This window comes from Oncorhynchus masou, chromosome 17 (genome assembly GCF_036934945.1).
Source record: "Oncorhynchus masou masou isolate Uvic2021 chromosome 17, UVic_Omas_1.1, whole genome shotgun sequence".
NCBI classification, from domain to species: Eukaryota; Metazoa; Chordata; class Actinopteri; order Salmoniformes; family Salmonidae; genus Oncorhynchus; species Oncorhynchus masou.
In genome coordinates, this window is record NC_088228.1 from 37,100,331 (window position 1) to 37,125,584 (window position 25,254).

General features: G+C 47.2%; 3 protein-coding genes across 5 annotated transcripts in view; 1 reads left to right on the top strand and 2 right to left on the bottom strand.

The window, feature by feature from the left end:
* sugt1 (SGT1 homolog, MIS12 kinetochore complex assembly cochaperone) overlaps positions 1-11,236 on the top strand; it is a 23,207-nt gene extending 11,971 nt beyond the window's left edge. For all 3 annotated transcript variants that reach the window (XM_064993226.1, XM_064993225.1, XM_064993223.1), the window contains exons 9-13: positions 170-266; positions 4,160-4,267; positions 8,008-8,098; positions 10,153-10,325; positions 10,412-11,236. In XM_064993226.1, the coding sequence (XP_064849298.1) occupies positions 170-266; positions 4,160-4,267; positions 8,008-8,098; positions 10,153-10,325; positions 10,412-10,513 (571 nt within the window). In that variant the 3' untranslated portion in view covers positions 10,514-11,236. The remainder of the gene's footprint in view (positions 1-169; positions 267-4,159; positions 4,268-8,007; positions 8,099-10,152; positions 10,326-10,411) is intronic.
* A 1,494-nt stretch (positions 11,237-12,730) lies between these two features.
* LOC135558217 (leukocyte cell-derived chemotaxin 1-like) lies at positions 12,731-19,485 on the bottom strand. The gene is made up of 7 exons (XM_064991945.1): positions 19,227-19,485; positions 18,827-18,967; positions 18,085-18,225; positions 17,843-17,956; positions 14,655-14,808; positions 13,747-13,853; positions 12,731-13,021 (listed from the first exon to the last, which is right to left on the bottom strand). The coding sequence occupies exons 1-7, from the start codon at positions 19,296-19,298 to the stop codon at positions 12,797-12,799; spliced, it is 954 nt and encodes a 317-aa protein (XP_064848017.1). The 5' UTR covers positions 19,299-19,485; the 3' UTR covers positions 12,731-12,796.
* A 1,402-nt stretch (positions 19,486-20,887) lies between these two features.
* Positions 20,888-24,845, bottom strand: LOC135558218 (protocadherin-8-like). Its single transcript, XM_064991946.1, has 3 exons — positions 22,275-24,845; positions 21,912-22,146; positions 20,888-21,764 (listed from the first exon to the last, which is right to left on the bottom strand). The coding sequence occupies exons 1-3, from the start codon at positions 24,690-24,692 to the stop codon at positions 21,397-21,399; spliced, it is 3,021 nt and encodes a 1,006-aa protein (XP_064848018.1). The 5' UTR covers positions 24,693-24,845; the 3' UTR covers positions 20,888-21,396.
* Positions 24,846-25,254: the final 409 nt, after the last annotated feature.

Below are 25,254 nucleotides of genomic sequence, written 5' to 3' on the forward strand. Positions count from 1 at the left end.
TTGCAAATGGCACCATATTCTCTACACAGTGCACTACCTATGACCCTGGTCAAAAGCATTGTACTATATTGGAGTAGGAGGCCATTTGGAATGCACACTGTGTGCAGGAAGGTGGATAACTTGTTCCTACTCTTCAGGGGCAACCTGTACTAAGTGTGTTTGTCCTCAGGCATGACTGGTACCAGACAGAGTCTCAGGTCATCGTCACCATCATGGTGAAAAATGTGCCTAAGGATGGGGTCAACATCAACTTCGAAGAGAGACAGGTACACACCCTAACGCTCTCTCACACACACAGGTCAGTGTAAGAAGCTCTTGAGGAGAGCGCATGACAGTTCTAAACTGTCAGAAGTGTTGCCAGAGTATCAGCTGCCCAGTACTGTCGTCAATGAGGAAGCTAAATTTAGACATGTCTATTTCTCATCTTATTTACACTGACTTTAAAAATATTAACTCAACATGTTTCATGAGCTGAAATAATAGATCTCAGAAATGTTCCATACGCACATAAAAGCTTATTTCTCTCAAATTTCTCCAAGTCCATCACACCTCTGTGAAATCAAACTGTCCACTTAAGAAGCAACACTGATTGACAATAAATTTCACATGCTGTTGTGCAAATGGAATAGACAACAGGTGGAAATTATAGGCAATTAGCAAGGCACCCCCAATAAAGAAGTGGTTCTGCAGGTGGAGACCACAGACCACTTCTCAGTTCCTATGCCTCCTGGTTGATGTTTTGGTCACTTTTGAATGCTGGCGGTGTTTTCACTCTAGTGGTAGCATGAGACGGAGTCTACAACCCACACAAGTGGCTCCGGTAGTGCAGCTCATCCAAGATGGCACATCAATGCGAGCTGTGGCAAGAAGGTGTGCTGTGTCTGTCAGCGTAGTGTCCAGAGCATGGAGGCGCTACCAGGAGACAGGCCAGCAGTACATCAGGAGACGTGGAGGAGGCCGTAGGAGGGCAACAACCCAGCAGCAGGAACGCTACCGCCGCCTTTGCGAGGAGGAGCTCTGCCAGAGCCCTGCAAAATGACCTCCAGCAGGCCACAAATGTGCATGTGTCTGTTCAAACGGTCAGAAACTGACTCCATGAGGGTGGTATGAGGGCCCAACGTCCACAGGTAGGGGTTGTGCTTACAGCCCAACACCGTGCAAAACGTTTGCCAATCTTGGTGTTCTCTGGCAAATGCCAAATTCGCCACTGGCGCCCTGTGCTCTTCACAGATGAAAGCAGGTTCACACTGAGCACATGTGACAGTCTGGAGACGCCGTGGAGAAAGTTCTGCTGCATGCAACATCCTCCAGCATGACCGGTTTGGCGGTGGGTCAGTCATGGTGTGGGGTGGCACTTCTTTGGGGGGCCGCACAGCCCTCCATTTGCTCGCCAGAGGTAGCCTGACTGCCATTAGGTACCGAGATGAGATCCTCAGACCCCTTGTGAGACCATATGCTGGTGCGGTTGGCCCTGGGTTCCTCCTAATGCAAGACAATGCTAGACCTCATGTGGCTGGAGTGTGTCAGCAGTTCCTGCAAGAGGAAGGCATTGATGCTATGGACTGGCCCGCCCGTTCCCCAGACCTGAATCCAATTGAGCACATCTGGGACATCATGTCTCGCTCCATCCACCAACAGACTGTCCAGGAGTTGGCGAGGAGCCCATCCGCCACCTCATCAGGAGCATGCCCAGGCGTTGTAGGGAGGTCATACAGGCACGTGGAGGCAACCCACACTACTCAGCCTCATTTTGACTTGTTTTAAGGACATTACATCAAAGTTGGATCAGCCTGTAGTGTGGTTTTCCACTTTAATTTTGAGTGTGACTCCAAATCCAGACCTCCATGGGTTGATATATTTAATTTCCATTGATAATTTTTGTGTGATTTTGTTGTCAGCACATTCAACTATGTTGCAGAAGTTGACTGCAAGTATTAACTTAAACAGTAGCTACATATTAAAATGTATGGGAAAAATAGTTTTGACAGTATTGAAAAGCCATCCTGTGGCGCATTCCAAATACCCCGGTATACTGCCCAAGCCTAGTTGTTCTCTCTGCTGAGGTCCCCCTACAGGAGAGCAGCTCTCTCTGATACACACGGAGAGATGCCCGATTCCAGTTCCACATCTCGTTCCCTTCCTCTGCCCTCGCCCACTCTTTCTGTTGTTCTGAGAATAGTAGGGGAGGTGTTATTAGGGCTTATGAGATAGCTAGGGGGCTTGCCCTCCAGAGGATCTATGGCAGGGATGCTGTAAGGGATACGCACAATGCCATCAGGGGTACGCCAATTAAAAATGTCACTTAAAAATAAAAAAGTAGTTAAAAAAAAATTATTCTTCACATTTTTTAAGTCAATTTTTATATTTTCCAACGGGGCTATACATTTGGGTAGTAGCCTCGTTTCACTGGCATTTAAAAATAAAATAAAAACCCATCTAGTGTTCAGAGAAGTAGCACAAAGTCAAATCCAGGTAGCCTAGTCAAATGATTAACATCCAATCGCATTAACCATTACCCTCTCACGGGAATTCCACTAACGGTCCGTATGTAGCCGAATGTAGCTGCTGCTCATGTTGCGATCTGTACTCTGATGGCTCAAAAGCCATGACAGGGAGACAAAGTGAAGTGGGAAATCTCGTGCAAGCAGCTGCTCCCGACACCACTTGGGTACACTGCAGCATCCACCGAGAGGCTCTTGCTGCCAAAGGAATGCCTGACAGCTTGAAAGATGTTTTGGACACTACAGTGAATGGTTATCTTTGTTAAAACGAGGCCCCTGAACTTGTGTATTTTCTGCACTATGCAATGATATGGGCAGCGACCATTTTACAACATACCGAAGTGCGCTGGTTATCAAGGGGCAAAGTATTGACATGTTTTTTAAAATTGAGAGACGAGCTTAGTTTTCTTTACTGACCATAATTTTCACTTGTCTGACCACTTGCATGATGATGGGTTTCTCACACGACTGGCCTATCTGGGTGATGTTTTTTCTCGCCTGAATGATCTGAATCTAGGATTACAGGGACTCTCTGGAACTATATTCATTGTGCAGGACAAAATTCAGGCTATGATTAAGAAGTTGGAACTCTTCTCGGTCTGCATTAACAAGGACAACACACAGGTCTTTCCGTCATTGTATGATTTTTTTTTTGTGTGTGCAAATGAACTCAAGCTTACGGACAATGTCAAATGTGATATAGAGAAACATCGGAGTGAGTTGGGTGCGTAATTACGCAGGTACTTTCAGATGACACAAACAACTGGATTCGTTATCACTTTCATGCCCTTCCGCCAGTCCACTTACAGATATCTGAACAATAGAGCCTCATCGAAATTGCAACAAACAGTTCTGTGAAAATGTAATTTAATCAGAAACCACCGCCAGATTTCTGGATTGGGCTGCGCTCAGAGTATCCTGCCTTGGCAATCACCCTGTTCAGACACCGATGCCCTTTGCAACCACGTACCTATGTCAGAGTGGATTCTCGGCCCTCACTAGCATGAAAACTAAATACAGGCACAGACTGTGGAAAATGATTTAAGACTGAGACTCTCCAATACAACCCAACATTGTAGAGTTATGTGCATCCTTTCAAGCACACCCTTCTCATTAACCTGTGGTGAGTTATTCACAATGTTTGATGAACAAATAAGGTTTTATATGTAAAATTATTGATTATTTGTGCCCTGGTCCTATAAGAGCTCTTTGTCACTTCCCATGAGCCGGGTTGTGACAACACACTCATTCTTATGTTTAATAAATATATCGTATAGTGTGTGTGTGTGTCAGGCTTACAATGATGGCAAAAAACAACATTTGAGAGTGCGCTGACCCTGGTGCTAGAGGGGGTACGCAGCTGGAGGTTGAATGTTTGAAGGTGTACGGGACTATAAAACGTTTGGGGACCACTGCTGTAAGGGGTATCACACACACACTCCCTTTGGGCCCAGCTATGCCCCCAGGGGTGCCTGTAAGCTCAGATCTAGGAACAGTTTACCCTCCCCAAGTCTAAATCCCCAATTGAAGAAAGAAAGCCCAACTGATCGAAGACAAGCACTAAAACCCCCTCGGGGTGAATTTGAACAAACATCCTATCCCCAATCCTCTATAATGGTCTGCAGTGGAGGATATATAATGTGTGATTCTATCTGTAGTTGTCGGCGGTGGTGAAACTTCCGTCGGGGGAGGACTTCAGCCTTAACATGAACCTCCTGCATCCCATCGTCCCCCAACACAGCACCTTCAAGGTCCTCTCCACTAAGGTAATACTCCATACTCCTCAGCCTCTCAGAACTGGCATATCATTTGCCTCAAGAACTGAGAAAATGTTCCCACAGGTGAAATGTGTGTAAAACAACAGTCCTCAAGGTGATATGCAGTCCCCAGAACCCTTAGAAATGTGATTTAAACACAGCAGGTTAACCAGACAGGAATGTGATAATTAACCATTAGTGGAGCAGAAAGACTGGGAGGAGGAGAGTCCTCTTTAATACAGCCCTGACTGGGTCAACACACACTAGAACTCTGCCCTGTGAGAATTCACAAGCTCTGCAGTTGTAACTAATTATGGCTGAAAATGAGTGGGAAGGGCACTTGTTATTGTACACACATTAGTGAGTAATTTGTGTGTAGGCATCTCTCCATGCTTTTTCTCACTCTCACTTTATTATCTTGGATCCAAAATGTGGCCTGTGGTCAATGAGTGTGACTGTTTTGAAACGAAGTGTGTGCGTGCGAGAGACTCATCCTGTGCGTGTGTACATGTGAGAGAGGCACTCCGCTCATCCATCTAGTGTGCGTTGGGAATCTGGGGATGGGTGCTCGTTTGGGGCATGAGATGGCGCTCAGTCTAACGAGACGGCGGGACATGCCCCACACACACACGGCACAACAGGGGGAGGTTGACAGAGACCCGAGTGAAGAGATTATTTGGTAGTCCGACAGACGTGCAGCCTCCAGCTAAGCAGAGAGTGAATGAGATGGAGAGGAATATAGTAAGTGTGGTAGAGAAGAGGTTATTGCTGAGAGTTCCTGCCAGCCAATGCCAAAACTAGTTTCCACCCTCGAGAGAGGACGTTGCCCCTCTCCATACTCCCATACATAGTCATTCACAGTTCGCCATGGCAACATCAGGCACTGCATACCAGAGGTGCACGTGTGTTGAAGCTCAAACAAAGACCCAGTCTTAGAATAGGAAGAGGAGGGGAAAAGAGGGGCAGATGACTGCCTAAGACACACACACACAGGTTGTTGTCGGACCTGGGTTCAAATACATGTCTATTTTGATATTTGAGTATATTCCAATAATGTGGCCCGAATCAACTACTTATTTTGGAAGTATTTAAAAAAAAAAATTTTTCTTATAAATAGCCTACTGTTTGAAAGTAATTTAAAATACTTTTTTCAAATGCCTGGGTTATGTCCATGGGAGTGTATTTGAGCATTTTCAAATTCCAAAATTCAACTATTTGTCTTTTTTTTAAATGGTTGTCGTACATGCACACAAGGAGTCAGTCTTAAAGGAAGAGAAGGGGATGGAGTTTGGGGAGGGAGCGAGGTGAGTTTAGGCCCCCTCCACTCCCACAAAGCCCTGTCTGTTCCCTGGTCCACAGGGCTCCACGGGCTCTCATGGTCCTACAAACACACACAGAGAAATATAGAGAATGTACACACACACACAAAACACAATGTCATTTACTGTATATGTATATTTTTTTCTTATTCACACTCCAACATGACACGGGGACAAATGTGCACACTAAACACATCAGTCGACAGTTGCATTCCTTTCCACTAGGCACACTGAGAGACTGGCTGGTCTCTGAACAGGTGAACTGTGTTCAGTTATTGTGTGCGGGAGTGTGCTGAGATTATTTGACGCTTCTCTGACTTCATTTTAGCCGTGCAGCATCCTGGTATGACCAAGCGTCAGAGAGCCACCAGAAGAGACCCAGGCCAAACCTGTCCCTAACTAACTACTCTCTGTGAGAGTCCAAGGGCTCTGCGCCAGTCAGACTAACGACACCAACTGCAGAGCTCACTGTGTTTTTCCCCCTTTCCCAATGGTGGTTGACTTCCACTGCTTTCTTCAGAGGACACTTAGGAAGGCATGCCAGGCTGTACTATGCACAGTTGCGCGTACTAGAATCTCACTTGTGCCACCTTCACGTGATTTTGGTAATGCTTGGTGTGTGTGTGTGTGTGTGTCGTGCACACACGGACTCGTTAGTGCTACCCTCTCTGACCTCCTCCCGTCGTCGGCAATGAGGCATTCTAACCCGCGGGGTCGTCATGACAACAGGGAGCCAATTACACACCAGAATGTTTGATCAGAACGGAAGGGTAAACACACGCACACACACTCGCTCTGCTCCAAACTCCTCTCGTCTCTGTGAATAGATAACGTCCCTCTGTAATTTCCATGCCTGTCAGCCTCCCTCGCCAGACTGTTTCTATTTTTATTTATTTATTTGTTAAGTTGCTTTTTAAAATCTTCTCTGCTGTAATCTAAAGTAGGGGCTACTTTGTGAAGGGCTGAGATGGGAGACTCTTTGTATGTGGATTTGTATGTGGAGGGCAGAGGGGAGGGTGTGTGTGTGTGTGTGTGTGTGTGTGTGTGTGTGTGTGTGTGTGTGTGTGTGCATATGTTGTATAAGACCGGGGTGGGTGAGTGTGGGACAGGGGGGACTTCGGTGGGGGTAAGAGCACGTGGGACTGGTGACATGGGACACAGGGACTGAACTCCCCCTCTGAGGGACTGACAGGCGTGTGTGTGTGTGTTGCTCAGTATGGCCCCTGGGAGCTGTGGGTGGTGGTCCTGTATGTGACGGTGCTGTCACATCCCTTTAAGACCCAGCCCCTCGCCTGCCGCGTCCCTTTAACACGCAGAGACACAGATGTGGCAGCAGATTAATGTTGTATAGCGCCCCCAGCACACACTCTGCACGGGCACAGACTGCACCAGTTATCACCACACACACACACACTGTGTGCACAGAAGAGCATAAAAACCTCCCTGCCACTGCAAGGGGTCTGTGTGTCTCTGCCTTGTCTCCCAGCCCATTCCCCTACACTGTACACAGAGGTTGACTAGGTCGGTGTCTGCAGACAGATGTTGGTTGTAAATAATTCAATGAAGAAGGGCTCCATGTGAACATCAGTTAAAGCATGGGTCATGGTTTAGCATTCAGTCCTAAGATTTGAGGTGTTTAGTCTTGGGTAAGTATATTGTGTGTGTGTGTGTGTGTGAGAGCAAGCCTCTTGATGCTCTGGCTTCTGCTCCTGACATGTTCATGAATGAAACATCCCTTAACTCAACAGAGCAGAAATTTTATTTTAATTGCGTCGACATGCCAGCGCATCCCTCCCCTCACGCTATAACTCTGTCAAACTTTTGTCTCTAAACACACATGCTCTCTCTCTCTCCACGCACACTTAAATACATACACACACACACACACACACACACACACACACACACAAGATGACGGGGTGTGTGTGGGGGGGTACTGGAAATCTCAGCAGCTTAAGTGTCCCACTGGTATGAGGCCTGTCACTGCAGCTCGCATGTGGTGGCGGCTGTCCTCTCTCTTCTCCTCGTCTCCTCTCCTCCGACGTAATGATCTTTCCAGAAATGTGTGTTCCTGCCACTGGTCGACAGACCGATAGCTCTCACCCCACACACACACACACACACGTACGTTGAGCTGATATGATCACACACTATCCGGCCCCTCGAGCTGACAGATGTCTCGTTAGCACTCTGTCTGTCAGGAAGATTTGGGAGTGAGCTGTGCCCCCGCATATCACTGTCTCTCTCTGCCGTGAGCTGATCCCACCATTAAAAGAGACTGGTGAGCGCTGAGCTACCGTCTTCTGATCTCACGTGTTGAGCCCAAATATAGACGTAATGATAACTAAAGACATTAGCTTCGCTCTCTCTCTCCTTGCTCTCCACCCCCTCTTCCTCCACTCTCCTCTCTCCTTCTCCTCTTTTTCTCAGGTGGAGATCAAAATGAAGAAGACTGAGGGGACCAGGTGGGAGAAACTGGAGGGTGAAGGACAGGAGCCCAGCGTCAAACACTTCACCCCCAGTGAGTACCTCTCTCACACACACACACTTAGTTTCCTCTTCTCTCTCTCCTTTACACACACACACACACACACACTTTGTTTCCTCTGCTCTCTCTCCTTTACACACACACACACTTAGTTTCCTCTGCTCTCTCTTTTACACACACACACACACACACACACACACACACACACACACACACACACTTTCCTCTGCTCTCTCTTTTACACACACACACACTTTCCTCTGCTCTCTCTTTTACACACACACACTTTCCTCTGCTCTCTCTTTTACACACACACACACACACTGTCCTCTGCTCTCTCTTTTACACACACACACACACACACACTGTCCTCTGCTCTCTCTTTTACACACACACACACACACACACACTGTCCTCTGCTCTCTCTTTTACACACACACACACACTTTTCTCTGCTCTCTCTTTTACACACACACACACACACGCACACACACTTTCCTCTGCTCTCTCTTTTACACACACACACACACTTTCCTCTGCTCTCTCTTTTACACACACACACACACTTTCCTCTGCTCTCTCTTTTACACACACACACACACTTTCCTCTGCTCTCTCTTTTACACACACACACACACACACTTTCCTCTGCTCTCTCTTTTACACACACACACTTTCCTCTGCTCTCTCTTTTACACACACACACACTTTCCTCTGCTCTCTCTTTTACACACACACACACACACACACACACACACACACACACACTTTCCTCTGCTCTCTCTTTTACACACACACACACTTTCCTCTGCTCTCTCTTTTATACACACACACACACACACACACACACACACACACACTTTCCTCTGCTCTCTCTTTTACACACACACACACACACACACACACACACACACACACACACACACACACACACACTTTCATCTGCTCTCTTTTACACACACACACACACACTTTCCTCTGCTCTCTCTTTTACACACACACACACACACACACTTTTCTCTGCTCTCTTTTTACACACACACACACACACACACACACACACACACACACACACACACACACACACACACACACTTTCATCTGCTCTCTTTTACACACACACACACACACTTTCCTCTGCTCTCTCTTTTACACACACACACACACACACACTTTTCTCTGCTCTCTTTTACACACACACACACACACACACACACACACACACACACACACACTTTCCTCTGCTCTCTCTTTTACACACACACACACTTTCCTCTGCTCTCTCTTTTACACACACACACACACTTTCCTCTGCTCTCTCTTTTACACACACACACACTTTCCTCTGCTCTCTCTTTTTACACACACACACACTTTCCTCTGCTCTCTCTTTTACACACACACACACTTTCCTCTGCTCTCTCTTTTACACACACACACACACACACACACACACACACTTTCCTCTGCTCTCTCTTTTACACACACACACACACACACACACACACACACACACACACTTTCCTCTGCTCTCTCTTTTACACACACACACACACACACACTTTCCTCTGCTCTCTCTTTTACACACACACACACACACACACTTTCCTCTGCTCTCTCTTTTACACACACACACACACACTTTCCTCTGCTCTCTTTTACACACACACACACACACACTTTCATCTGCTCTCTTTTACACACACACACACACACACTTTCATCTGCTCTCTTTTACACACACACACACACACACACACTTTCCTCTGCTCTCTTTTACACACACACACACACACACACACACACTTTCCTCTGCTCTCTCTTTTACACACACACACACACACACAGTTTCCTCTGCGCTCTCTTTTACACACACACACACACAGTTTCCTCTGCTCTCTCTTTTACACACACACAGTTTCCTCTGCTCTCTCTTTTACACACACCAGTCATACTGCTAAATAAATACATTTCACAATCTTTTTTTATTTTTTTTACAGCATTTGGTTTGTACTACTGAAAGCCCCCTCTCCTGTGTTGACCAGTACCCATGGTAACCCTCTCTAAACGTGTGTGTTCCTGTTCAGACCAGTACCCGTCTTCGTCCCACTCCAGCCGTAACTGGGACAAGGTGGTGGTCGACATCAGTGAGGAGGAGAAGAAGGAGAAACTGGAGGGAGACGCAGCGCTCAACAAACTCTTCCAGCAGATCTACGGGGACGGCACCGACGAGGTCAAACGGGCCATGAACAAGTCCTTTGTGAGTGTGTTTATATATACACACACTTGCACGCGGAGAGAAACTGAGAAATGCAGTATCACTGACTTACTCTCCTTCCCTTGCAGATGGAGTCAGGTGGTACAGTCCTGAGCACCAACTGGACGGACGTGGGGAAGAGAACGGTGGAGATGAGCCCTCCAGATGACGTGGAGTTTAAGAAATACTGAAGAACCAGAGGGGTGTCGCTCTCTCTGTACTAGTCAGTCCTACGTTCCCCCTCTCTGCCTCAAGTGGACCGCCCCATATCTCCTCTATCCCCCCCACACTCCTCATCTCAGGCCGTCTGTCAATATTGCTTTCTCCCTGCCAACTCTCTCGTTCTCTCTTTGCCTCCGATGGACGTCCACCTTATTCGCCAAAACCCACCTTTTCCAACACCTCCCCCTTCCAGTCTCTGTCAATATTGGTTTTTAGAGCTTTGGTGATTTTCAGCAGCAATCCAGAAACTACTCTTTACCCTCATTAAACCATTCTCACACTCTATGAAGACTGTCATAGATATAGCAAGCTGTCTTTCCTAGATGTCATAGTAGGAATCATCCTCGTGGTCAGTTCTGGCTGTTTGATGGTTAACCTGGTTAAAGGCGGTAGTGAGTTGAAACAGAAACCCTTTTCACCTCTTCTTGTGTCTCAGCAATGGCCGGTTCTTGTTTTTAAAGCCTGTCGTTTTTCTGGGGTGGGTTGGAGGTTGGAAATGTTTCTATCGCCTCATTCACTGATTTCATGAAAAATGAAAAACTTTTTTTTTTCTGTACACTCGTAGAATAATTTCTTTTTCCACATCAGCAGCAATACGGTCATGAAATGTGAAGTCTGGAGTCTTAATTTCCTTTTCCTCAATGTGATTCAAACTTCAATGTAAATAAATGATTTATTTTCTGGATCACCAATTTTGAGTTTTACTGTGTTTTAGTGTTGAGACCTGAAGAAGGCTAGCATCACCAATCCCAAACACGCTTATCGTACTGTTCTGATCTACTATATTAGAGAAGGCATAGACCTCATCCTCGCACACACGCTCCGCTTCTCTCTGCTACGAGTGGGCGTTGCGTAAAAGAAGCACGGGAGCATTAATATGCATCTGCCTGCCTGCTATCCGCATCATCAGCTCTCACACCTAGTTAAGTTTTAAAATCGTACTCACACACACACCCCTTCCTCGCTGAGTTGTGTTAGATTCATTGCACATCGTTTCATCTCTCGTGACAATCAAACTGTTTTTGGCTTCGGATATAACTGCATCTCACACACACACGCTGCCCCCTCCCATACCCCTGCCTGAAGCTGCTCTCCTGACATCAAAAGGAGCTAAGCACTTTGCATCGTGGGTAAGATCAGAGCGTGACGGCTGCATGGTCTTTTAGTCTCATCATAGTCGCCCAGACCTCTCAAACTCTGTTGCGCTCCAGTTTTTTTTTAACCTTAGTGATCAACTCCTGCGTTGGGTATAAACTCCAGTGTGTTTGCATGTACATACAGCTGCTTGTGGAAGTGTGCCTGCAGGCATACTGTATGTATAGTATCATTGATCTCTGCTGTTCAACCATATTATACAGTAGACTAATTTGCTTTGTATCGTATGAAATGTCTTCTCTGTAGGGGTCAGTGCATTACTGAACTAATGTGTTTAATATGATCGAGTGATGCAAAAATGATGCGTTTTATATGGTTACTTAAAATAACATTTTATTCATTGAATTTGCACTTTGAAATAGTTATTTAATGCTGATGGAGAATACCAGACGGTATACAGTAGATGTTGGTCGGCTCTACTTCTGGAGAAACTGTTGGGGAAATGAATTACAACGGTCTGGAGGACAGAAACACTTCTCACTAGCATGATGAATAGCTACAGACACACACAGCTGACAGTCTCGTCCCAACTCGTATACTTTATCTTCTGCCTACAGAAGACTTATTTCTTACATTTTGTTTCCATCAAAAAGGCAAAGGATAAACAAAGGTAAGTTTACACATCACTAACCGTCGTGTCAGTCACTAATGAGATAAAACTATTGACAGAAAATATATAACATCTTTTAATGTTTGGTTTCAGGTGACAAGATCAGACAGGTTGATGTCACCACAGGGTATGTAGTATGCAAGAACTCTTACAGAGTATGGTATGAATAATGATATACAACGTATGGTATTGTGGCCTACCTACCGTATGTCTTACAGCATACATATTTCTCTGTTATGGTTGAAAACTGAATATCCTTGATTGATTGTTTGCTCACTCCCCTTTAAAAAAAATTATAATAATAATCTTTGTCTCGCTCTTCCTCCCTTGCCCAAATCGTAAGTGAACTGCACTATACCTAGCCAAGCTAAGTACTCAATTTGGTTGACCTATCTCCCCCTCTCTGTTTTTCTTTTCTCTCTCTCTCTCTCTCTCCACCACCTGTCTTTCTCTGGACTCTACCACTCCAGGTCTAGGCAGGGAGTGTTTAGAGGATGCCCAGAATGCGACCCACCCACCAGCGGCAGGGCATGATGACTCTGCAGGCCACCCTGCACCCGCGGTAGTGGTAGGGCCAGGGTTGGAACCCGCCCAGGGGCTCACAGATCCTCTGGCACTGGGTGTGGCTCCTCCGGCACTCCGTACAGCACACGCCCTGGTGGTCCAGCATGGGGTCAAAGGTCATGGTGCCCTCCTCGCCCTCCAGACCACGCTACAGGTTGAGTGAGAGGGGAGAAGTCGTGTTAAATACTGGTAGTAGCAGCATCTGTAGACATGTTGTGTAGAAATGCATCTCTGAAGAACTAAGAAATATCATTTCTTAATGGTTTATCTGAAATGCAAACACTGAGTTCTATGTCTGTTCTATGTCTGTGGTGGTCTGGGGATGCCTGGGGGAGGAGCAGTCAGGATTAGGGGGAGTCTAGAGGCCTACACATGGAGGGGGTACAGGGCGTGGGGAGATTCATAGTGGAGCTATTCACACAGAGCCTCAATGGAACTTTAGTTTTGTATTCTAAAGGAGTCTCTGAGGCGCAGACAGACTCAGGGTGACAGCGATCTCTCTCTCTCTCACACACACACACACACATGCTCTGAGGGACAGGCGTGCGCACACACACCCACACACAGTTGGGGTGACAAGCGTGGCCGCTCAGGGTGATGCCGTGAACCCAGCATCTGTTCCTGCTCACACAGCTGTGCATGCTGGGAGAGAGAAGGGACAGGAACCATTTGACCCGTTGTCAGACGCTCAGCTGTTGACATGGGCGTGAGCGCGTAACATTATACTGTGTCTCTAAGAGGATGTGCAGTCTGGTTGTTAGAACAGGTCTGTGGTGACACAACAAACACGGTCTATGAAGGCCAAACATTCGAGCTGTGCTGCTGGAATTTGAAGTTACACAGCACGCTGATTGAGTGGGCGAAGGCACTCACATGATAGGGGTTCTCGGGGTTAAATTCTGCTTCCGGGTCCACTTCCTCCTCTGCCCCCGGTGCCTGGCGGCGCTGCCGAGGGGCTGCCCTCCTCTTCCTCTGCCCACCTGGGGAGAGCACAGAGACCGTCAATATGCAATCTCGGCCAACACAACATATGTTGACATCAGGGCGTTATTGGAGCCCCCTTTGGAAGCACCACACCTACACTGAGTGTACAAAACATTAAGAACACCATCTCTTTCCATGACAAACTGACCAGGTGATCCCTTATTGGTGTCACTTGCTAAATCCACTTCAAACAGCATAGACAAAGGGGGGGGGACAGGTTAAAGAAGGATTTTTAAGCCTGGAGACGATTGAGACATGGATTGTGTATGTGTGCCATTCAGAGGGTGAACGGGCAAGGCAAAAGATTGAAGTGCCTTTTGAACAGGGTTTGGTAGTAGGTGCGAGGCGCACTAGTTTGTGTCAAGAACTGCAACGCTGCTGTGTTTTCACGCTCAACAGCTTTTCTGTGTGTATCAAGAATGGTCCACCACCCAAAGGACATCGAGCCAACTTGACACAACTTTGGGAAGCATTGGAGTCAATATGGGCCAGCATCCCTGTGGAACGCTTTCGACACCTTGTAGAGTCCATGTCCTGACAAATTGAGACTGTTCTGAGGGAAAGTGTGTGGGGGGGTGCAACTCATTATTAAAAAGGTGCTTTTAATGTTTTGTACTAATTGTGAAAAGAAAATACTAATTGTACTGTTTTGCGTATCTCCAGTGCATCATGTTGCGATGTGCATTGTTTGGAGATGACCAGTTGCTTTCACAACTTATTGTTGTCCTTCAAATACACACTTTACTACTCCCATATAAGGACTTGTGTGTGAGAATATAAAGGTGCTAATTGGGTACCGTTGGGGTAGGTAGGGCGGAGCCAGAAGATTGGCAGGCTTCCACACAAATCACGGATCTTGGAGCTGAGGAAGGTGGGGTCAGAGAGGGGCATGTCAGCCGCCACCCAGATCAGAGAGTCCTCCTCAAACTTAGCAGGCATCACCTCATCCTCCTGGAGAGAGAGAGAGGGGAGGTGGGGGGGTGGATTAATTAATGTAATTACAGGATGAAGATTAAAATGTGTATCCTATAAGGCCTATATTCAATCTACAGCGTTGAAAATCTGCGCTGTGGCGTGATTTATGTTTAAAGGTCATTCCCATTTGAGCCGACATATGCAGTTTACCGTGACGTGAACGCAGTCTCCGCGAACGCTTGGAACATTGGCGTTTAAATTTCGACCGTGCAGATCTTCAGCGCTACAAATTGAATCGAGCCCAATTAAAACAACCCATTTCACTGCACCAGTGGATGTGACAATAAAAACAAAAAGAAACAAAAAAAAGTAGCTCTCTGCTCTACCGTGTAGACAGACAGACAGACAACTTTTAAGGAATGTCCCTGGGCTTACACTGTCTGACTGATTTTCCTGTATTATTTTCCTGTATAATTGCAATATTCTTGCGACTCTTTCGACCCCCTTGTTTGTTTTGATGTGGTTTCCTGTCTCGTTCCTCATTGTCTGTTTTAACCCTTTGCATGTTTTCTTAATGAAACCAAGCAAAGTGCATAGCGCAAAAGGGATATCCCTCAAGCCTTCTTGTAAACATATAGTTCCTGACCTGGTGTTCATTAGACAGACAGATTGGATCTGGGTTAGAAACGTACTTTATTCATCCCCAAGGGTAGATTCAGCCGAAGACACAGGAGCTCTCCTGTCTATGAGAAGCCCTCAGATTCTCTCCAGCGTTTAGGCGCTTCAACAATGTCAAGAAGCATTCACATCAAGTCAACAAGCTGAACGGAAAAGCAGGATGGCCTACATTTTAGAAAGTCTCCCTGCTGATGTGTAGATCAAACACACACACACACACATGCACACACACACTGCTAACATGAATAATATTATTGTATTACTAGAGTAATATACATGTGTTACTGGTTACTCAACAGGTAATAGATAGTTAGGGGAATGCTATCATCTATCCTACATGTACACACTTTTGTTTTTCATTTTAAATTATTAGCTTGGTGGACAAGCAACAGCAAGTGTTCTCCAGTGCAGGACTGATGAGTTTACCTAACCCATTCTCTGTCTGTCTGTGTTTGTGTGTGTTGACACTGATAAGAGTTTATTGTGTCCATATTTCTCATCACTAAATCACAACCGATAACCCAGCAAGATCACACCGGATAGACTTCCGTATTCAACGTTTGTCCACGTCCCGAGGACGTTTGGAGATGCCTTCAATTACCGTCCAATAGGGGAAACGTGACCACATATTACTCTCGAGCGGCTTGCCAGGTGAGGATCGCGGGTTCAATCCCAGTGCTTGGCAATCGTTTAAAATGGTTTCTGTTTTCACCCAGTCACAAACATTAACCCTTACCTTAACCAGTCAGAGTTATTGCCTAAACTTAACCGTCAAGGTTTTTATGGTGCCAACCTTAATCCTTACTTACATTATATATACAAAAGTATGTGGACACCCCTTCAAATTTGTGGATTCTGCTATTTCAGCCACACCCATTGCTGACAGGTGTATAAAATCGATCACACAGCCATGCAATCTCCACGGGCGAACATTGGCAGTAGAATGGCCTTACTGAAGAGCTCAGTGCCACTCAACCTGGCACCTTTCCAACAAGTCAGTTTGTCAAATTTCAGTTAACTGTAAGTGCTGTTATTGTGAAGTAAAAACGTCTAGGAGAAACAACGGTTCAGCCGCAAAGTGGTAGGCCACACAAGCTCACAGAACGGGACCACCGAGTGCTGAAGCGCATAGCACGTAAAAATTGCCTGTCCTCAGTTGCAACACTCACCGAGTTCCAAACTGCCTCTGGAAGCAATGTCAGCACAAGAACTGTTCGTCGGGAGCTTCATGAAACTCCATATTAATGCCCTTGATTTTGGAATGAGATGTTCGACAAGCAGGTGTCCAAGTACTTTTGGTCATGTATTGTACTTTCACTTCACCCATAGACATATATGCCACCTCCTGGACAAAATTTGAATACTGGGATATTGTTGGAAGACCAGCCTGCAGCTACTATTATAACCACATCTCACTGAGCCCAACATACACACAAACATACACTGTCTAGCACACACAGTGGAATAAATAAACGGCTGTTGACGAGGCAGAGAGGCGTGTGTGTGAGTGTGTGTGTGTGCATGCGATGGCCTGCGTGATGTTTAATGATGTGTGCATGGAGCATACACAGCGCTAACTGATTTAAATAATCAGAAAGCCTCATTTGGGCAGTGGGACAGCTTACACGCACTCACAATCGCGCAGACAGAAACACAGACATCTTGCAGCACTGTGACAGCTTGACAGGCTTGTTCAGATGTTGTTAAGATCAGTGTGTTGATCCAAACCGCCTCATTTCAGTTTGGCCAGAGAGAGACTGTGAAAACATGACTCACGAGTGAAAGCAATCCCTCTCTCTGAGCGCCACGCGCGTGTGTATGTGTGTTTGCGGGCGGGCGGGTGTGTGGGAGTCCTCTCGGCTCACCTTCCCATCAAATACTTCTTCACTGACTTAATTTTGAGAGAAATGGACAACATGACAGTTAGGGTTATCACACATCACTTGCGGTATGGGGGGTGGGGGACTTATGTACGTCAGGTGAGTCCAGATGACAGGTCTTGTTTGGGGATAGTTTGTGGCAGAAGAGATCCTCCAGATCAGAGCGAGAGAGAGCTCATGTTTGGGGCTGGATACCAATCTGCTACAATCTCTTCCTTTACTTGTACAAGCCCTTACCCTCGGGCTAAACACATCCAAGTCAACTAACCACAGACACACACACACAACCACACAACCAACCCAGCCAGTAAACCACTCAGTTCATCATACATCTCTCCTGTAATCGCTTAAATGAACTCAGTCTCTATATCTACCCCAACCCCCCACAACACACAACCAATGTTAACTGTGTCTGACAGTAGAGATAGGTGTGCGTGGTCATAGGTAACCCAGAAATACAGACAGCCAGAAAGACGAGAGAGAGAGAGAGCAGGAGAGCAGGTCATTCCTACCAGGTCGAATAGAAGAGAGTCTTTGTTGAGTGTTTCCACGTCAGGCAGATGAGCTTTGACCTGGGTCTTAATGTAACACTTCTCTCCTCCAGCAAAACGGATGCCAGTTATACCCTGGGGTGGAGAGGAAGTTGCTTGTAAAGAAAATAGCAATGTGCATCTGACATGTTACAAAATTGATTTAGCCTTCAATGTACCAATTGGAATTGGAATTATTTCTGTTGTTGTTGTTTCAAACGTACAATCTGGAAGTCGTGGACCTCCACTGCCTCCTCAGTTCCACTCCCAGTACAGAACCTCTCCATGTTGTTGGTAGCGTCAATCTCCATAGAGCCCTCCTCCACCTTACCATTAATACTCATGCTGTAGTGGACGTTGTAGACCTGCCACACACACACACACACAGGGAATGTTATAACACCTGTAAGAAGGAGTTTGGTGTGTGTGTGTGGGGGGGGGGGGTAGATAGATTCTCTATCTGGCTCGGGGGCAGGAGTGTTTTCTTCTCCTTCTTCATAATGGGTGGGCTTTGTTGACACCCCCATCTCCATCCTAGAAGCAGCGACAAAAACAACCAAATGATTTTCCTATTCTCGTTCAGGCAATGCATTTAAACTCATGCAGGCCTATAGCTACCAAATGCATTCAAATCATATACATAATTGTTTTATTATTCGACAGTAGCCTAGGCTTACCTCGATTACACCTCTCGTCCCCGGGACATCAGCAGGACCCTATGAGCCCCCCCCCTTCCCCTCCCCCTCCCCCTCCCAAGTCTCAGAAACACAAGGCTTCCATTCATTATACGCTCTTGACTTCTACCAAGCGCTCCAACAACTAAATGGCATAGCTCAACACAATGATATGATTTATTGGCTTTTAACATTGGGCCTGCCAGAGACTAGAGTCGCTGGTTCAAGGCCCAATGCCTCTTGAATTCGCTGTAGTCCATTATTACAGAAGGATTCATGTTAAAACTCTTACATGTTTGTCGTTAATATTCCAGAAGTAAAAAGCTCCGATGGCCCCGAACAGCAGCAGTATTGCCCCGGCGATCAAAACCACAATCCCGGACTTCAGCAGGCGGCCGGTGGCCACCGGTTTAACTGCCACCGCAGTGTATGCCTGAGATGAACACATCAATCATTTACATGAATGCCACCTATACTGGGTTCGCAAATTGAATTTTTTTTGTAAAAAAAAGGTTTATAAATCATTTATAATGCGTTGGCTTCATAAAGTCCAACTCAACATCAACACCTACATAAAGATTAGCAGGTGTCTTCGTGGAATGGCCACATAAAGCTCCTGACCCTAGCCTAGGCTACCTGGCACAGGTATATCATTTAGAAACTCAAGCAACGATATATGATAGTCTACTTACAGGTGGCATAAACTGTTGCATGTCCTCTGGTCCCGCTAAAGCGATGGGCACCTTATCTGAACTCTCGGCCATGGCTGCGAGTGGGTCTGAGAGCCTGAGCAAAGGTGTCCGCTAATCCTCTCTCCCTCTCTGTCTCTCTCTCTCTCTCTCGCTCTCTTGCTCTCTGTCTCTCTCCCTCTCTCCCTCTCTCTCTCTCTCTCTGGGACAGGGCAGGGCTAACCAAACTGCCTATTCATGCGCGATGATTGTTATATTACCTGCCTGGAGAAATAAATCCCCCCAAAACCTGGTGGAAAGTATGCGCGTGCGGCGTGCCACACCGGGAATCTTTTAAAATGGTCATTATGTTGGCTTGGCGCCCTGCCTCGGGACAGGGGTCCATCAAGGAATGCAGAGTAGAACGATGTTATGGCTTTGGAAGACTGAGAGAGAACAGGCTGTTCGGATCTTGAACCAACAACAGGGCAAGTGCGCTACCTTCTGTGCGAAACGCGTCCAGACAGCGTGGGCCTACACAACCTAAGAAAGCCCTTTACATTTGACAGGCATATATGGTGCGCAGTGGAAAACGTCAGGGTTATATTAATGTATTTCTCCAACATTTCTTTGGGAGTCCTATTCAAACGGGAACGCGGATTGTTCCGTAGGTGGAACACAAATGATGTAAACGTGCACAGCTGATGCAGAGGCTGTAAGGAAGCCTTTCCTTAAATCACCCTGGAACATCCAATACGCTCAGTCAGAGGGGATCTGAGCTGCTCTTGTAGTAGTCTCTCTCTCTCCCTCTCTCTCTCTCCCTCTCTCTCCCTCAGTTCTAACGGGCCGAAGGTCCGAGGTGGATCCTGCGGAATGTGTGGCGTCCTATCTCGAGCTAACGATACAATATGGGCCACTCAGTGAAGGCCCCATGGGAACAAATATCAATCCAAAATGCTTATCTCAAAGGAGACGTGGGGTATCTAGTTCCCGCTGTATGTGCGCTGATTGAGTTATCATTACATGCTTTATTACCAAACACATGAATTACATCCTGTGGGTAAAGGCAATAGTCAATCGACTATAGTTCTCTATCCAAACGTATCAGGCGTGCTTTTACGCATAGGCGCCCATTGGGCGTGTGCGTTTTAATTGAGTGCTGTGCGCAACTGTTTTTTATTCTGTGCCCTGAGGAGGTCGGTTTACAGACTGTATTAGACTCTTTAGACATGCAGAAACCCCTGGAGATTATAATATACACGGATGAGTATGTTAATCTTATTGATGAGTTTGATTGGCTCCGACTGCTAGCCTCTGGCGAGAATGATAAGACCGCAAGATCGTTTTGTTGTCAATAGTCAAACTAAATTATCAATCAAATGTAGACGAGACGAGGTTCGCCGTTTATAATCGGTTGTAGGTGAAATGTCCCCCTTCACTCCTCCACTGTCCTGTCAGAGCGCACCGTTTATTTCAATAGCGACACCTCTCGGCTCCAATTGTACAGCAGTATTAGGGCTATTATTTAATTGTCAAAGGGGGCAAAGTGCCTTGATTAATATGCCTCTGTTTAATAACGTAAAAGCACTTTTCATTGAGCTCCCTTATCCCTCCAGGACTAAGAGTAGCATGTCTTAAATAGGTTGATGTAGGAGTGAGTGAACAGAAATAAGTCAGGGACAAGATTAAGGTTTCAAAACGGTATTTCAACGTTTATTTTCTTTCGAATATGGTGATAGAAAATCGAAACAATTATTACATCATTGCATTTAAATAAATTCATACATAGTTATCAACTTGATACATTGGGTCTCCGGCATCAAACCGTGGTTTCTGGGCCATTTGAATAGTAGGCATGCCTTAGAATCAGTATAATTACAATTCATATGTACACATCGTCGGTGTTTAATTATGATTTTTATAAAAAAATAAACTCTCTTTATGTACAAATCCTTGCATAAGTTACACAGTATATGTCCAACAAAATCATAACAGTGATTGGATACAGAGTCCAAATGTGACTTTTACATTGAAACACTTAAAAATTCAAAATACACAAATATTCTTTAGGATATACAAACTAATTTGCATGACAAATAATCTCCTACATTTGTAAGCAACATGTAATTCTCATTGTCATGGTTTTATAAACGAAATTAAACACATTTTTGAATGCTGTTATTTAGGTTCCTCTTTAGACTTCATTGCTGGGACACCGTGTGGTGGTCGGACCGTAGACTGGGATAGTGATTTCACTAATCTCCTGAACTCTCATGGGTATGGGAGGAGTGACCAGGACATAGTCATATTCTCTATGCAGAACCTTCTCATACACACTCTGCAGGCCGGTTGTTTTGGGGATGTGCGCCTGGTAATAATTGTCCCGCCGGAGCGAGTCTCGGGGCAGCGAGGCCGTCTTGGAGAGACTGTTGAAGGAGGAGAGAGTCTGGCCGGTAGGGGTGGGGACGGGCGAGGGACCGGTGTTAGCGTGGACAGTGGAAGGGCTCCAGCAGCGGTCAGAATGACCCAGAATCTTACACTCACTGGTACACGCCCATAGACCTGAGAGAGAGAGTAAGAGAGAGAGAGAGAGAGAGAGAGAGAGCTTAGTCTCCTTGTGCGACCAAACAGAAGCGCAAAACCCCGTACACATTGACTTCCTTCGAATGACTGTAATGGTTATGGTACAGAAATAGAAGTATCTCTTACCACTCTGGCCACCCATGGGGGGTACCAGTGCTCCCTCCTTCTTCAGGTCGGTGCCACTGATGTCACTATCGCTGTCGTTAAAGTCACTGTCGCCTTTCCCGCTGTCCTTCCCGCTGAATGCGGGGTCTCTTGCGGAGATGGTGGTGTAGGAGTTGCCCTTCCAGATGGTGATTGGTCTGACCACTTCTTTACCGTTATTGTAGCCGTTTCCGTAGCCGGGCAGAGTGGAGTAGCCCTGCGGAAAAGAGAAACAGCACAGTTCAGCACCATGGACAGTAACACATTATAAGAGCACTGTATGAGGCTGAGGGCACATGCAGAGAAAGAGAGTGAGAGGAAGGGGGAGAGGGAACAGAATCTCACCTTGTGTTTGCTGTCCGGTTCGTAGACGCACGGGGCCTCGCTCCCATCTTCTGAGGCGGAGCACAGGTCACTGCTACCAGTGTGTTCTCCGGCAAAACCAGGCTGGCTCGGAAAGGTGTGGGCTTCAAACCCTCCCACGACTCCGTGGAGCGGCAGCAGAGGGTTGTCGCCGTTGTTTTTGCCTCTCTCCAGAGTCTCCTTCTCCCCGTACGAGTCGGTGTCATCTCCAGTCTTGTCCCGTTTCCGCCGGTTGCAGGTGGTGGCGATGAGGATGATGGCTAACAGCAGGAGCGTGCAGCTCCCAGCGAGGACGATGATAATCACCACTGACAGGTCCCACTGTGTGTGCTCCCCTGCCTCCCTGCTGCCTGCCCGGTACACGGTCCTGTCGCTCGGAGGGGCGCCCGCAATGATGAGGAAGTGAAGCGTGGCGGCGGTGGTGAGCGCAGGTCTCCCGTTGTCACTCACCGTGACGGTCACGCGCAGGGTCTCGTCCACGCCGTGACTGAGCACGCGGTTGAGGTAGACCTCTCCGGTGGCTTTGTTAACGGAGAACACGGATGCCTCTCCAAAGGCAAGTCTGTAGGACAGCTCTGCATTCAAGCCCTCATCAGCATCCTGCGCCTCCACCCGGGTGATGACGTAGCCTGAGGGCGCATCCCGGGGCAGCAGAACCTCCGCGGACCCATTATTGAGCACAGGCTGGTTGATGATAGGTGCGTTGTCGTTTTGGTCCACTATCCTAATGTTAACGGTCGTGGTTCCGGTGAGGGACGGGGACCCACCATCGCTGGCTGTGATGCGGAGCTCGAGCTGTTTCATGACTTCATAGTTGAAGCTCCTGAGTGCATAAAGGGAGCCACTCGCGGGGTCCAGTGAGACAAAAGCAGACACCGGAGAGCCCATGACATAGGCGTCAGCGAGCTTGTAGCTCACCTTACTATTATGGCCCAAGTCCATGTCCCTGGCGACCACCGTGGTGATGTAAGCACCCGGTGCGTTATTCTCCACCACAGCCACTTCATACACCGGCTTACTGAACACAGGGGCATTGTCATTCTCGTCCATTAACCGGATGGTGTACTGGGTGATGGTCCGGAATGGTGAGGAACCCAAGTCCTCTGCCACCACTGTTAGATTATACTCAGGGATTTGTTCTCGGTCCAACGGGCTTGTGCTCACGATCATGAAGCTGTCCTCGTACGCCTGCTGCAACCTGAAATGGTCGTGGCCGTAGAGCGTGCAGTGCACCTGTCCGTTAGCACCAGAGTCCCTGTCCGAGGTGCTGACTAGAGCAACAAAACTCTCGCGTGCCGCAGACTCCGTGATATAGGCGATTCCCGCCGTGATGGAGGTCATAGGCGTGATGGAGATCTCTGGCGCGTTGTCGTTAACGTCCTGCACCTGCACCACTATCTTACAGATAGCCGGGCTTGGGTTTGGACCCAGGTCAGTCGCCTGGACATCGAATTCATACGTTTTTTTGCTTTCAAAGTCAATGGGGCTCTCAAGGGTGAGGCGTCCCGTTTTGCGGTCCACTCTGAAAAGTTGTCGAATCTCTGATGGCACCTGGTTACCGAACCCATACACCACCTCCCCATTCAGCCCCTCATCCGGGTCTTCTGCGTTCAGGTCCAGTAAGAGAAACCCTACCGGTGCGTCCTCAGGGAGGTCGACTGAGAAATTGTTCCTGTCGAACACCGGGCTGTTATCATTGTAGTCTTTCACCTTGACGTTGATGCGAGTCGTTCCAGTGCGGGACGGGTTGCCACCATCCATAGCAACCAGCTCGAGCGCATAGGAAGCCTGTGTCTCACGGTCCAGCTCCTTCATGAGCACAAGCTCCGCATATTTAACCCCGTCGGCTCTGCTGAGCACATCTATGGTGAAGTGACTGTTAACGGATATCTGGTAGCTCTGGATGTAATTCAAACCCACGTCCTCATCCACAGCGAAGTCTAACGGGATCCGCGTGCCCACAGCTGTGTTTTCGGAGATCTCCAGACTCGACTCTTTCCGGGGGAACTCGGGGGAATTGTCGTTGATGTCCTTGACCTCCACCTCGACGTGGATGAGTTTGAACTGCTCTTTGGAGAAGCTGACCACATCAAATGCGATGAGGCAGTGAAGGGTGTGTTTGCAAATTCTCTCTCTGTCAATTCTCTCTCCAATAGTCAGCTGGCCGTCGCTCTCCCTCAAACGGATAAAAGACGAGTTGAACTGCTTCATCATCCTGAAATTTGTCTTGGAGCTCGAGGAGGGGCTGATTGAAATGTCCTTGGCCAAGTTTCCGATGACAGTCGTCGGGTCGTCCTCCTCAAATGTCTCATACTTCACCGTCTTTCCCTCCGTGAGAGCGGGCAGGACAGCCAGCGAGGTGCACACCAGCACCCACCAATTCCACCCTCTCAGACCCATCCTGCCAATTTAAATAACACAACAAAAATCCACTAAAAACTGTCTGGAGCTTGGCTCAACTATTTAGTCAAACAAAAGCACTTTCCAAGTCTCGTTGGGTACGACAGTGTTCGTTTTAGGACGACGAGGTAATAAAGCCCTAACTCTCTCCGCCGTGCTCGCTCCGAGGTGTGCTCTCCCAGCGCGAGAGGGCTGCAGTGGCGGGAGGGTTTATACCGCGGTGCATGCAAATGAGCTGCACTGTAACCAATCCGCGCGTTGAAAACGAAAAGGGGACTTCTAAAAGACCTCTAAACCTGCTTAGAGATTCCTGGACTGTGCGGATAAACTTGGCACAGATATGTGGTCTAAAGGCAAGGCTTGATTTTAATGTTTAGTTTCCGTTGATTATTTACGTCTTGTTGGTCTGTTTAATGAGTCTGCGCACAAACACACGCGGGGCGCTGTGATGCGCAGTGCCCCTGAGCTAGAGGACAAAGCACTCGGGTAACAGACAGTATAGCTACAGTCGCATATAAAGACAAATATGGGTCATTATGGACAATGCATAGGGACTTTTATT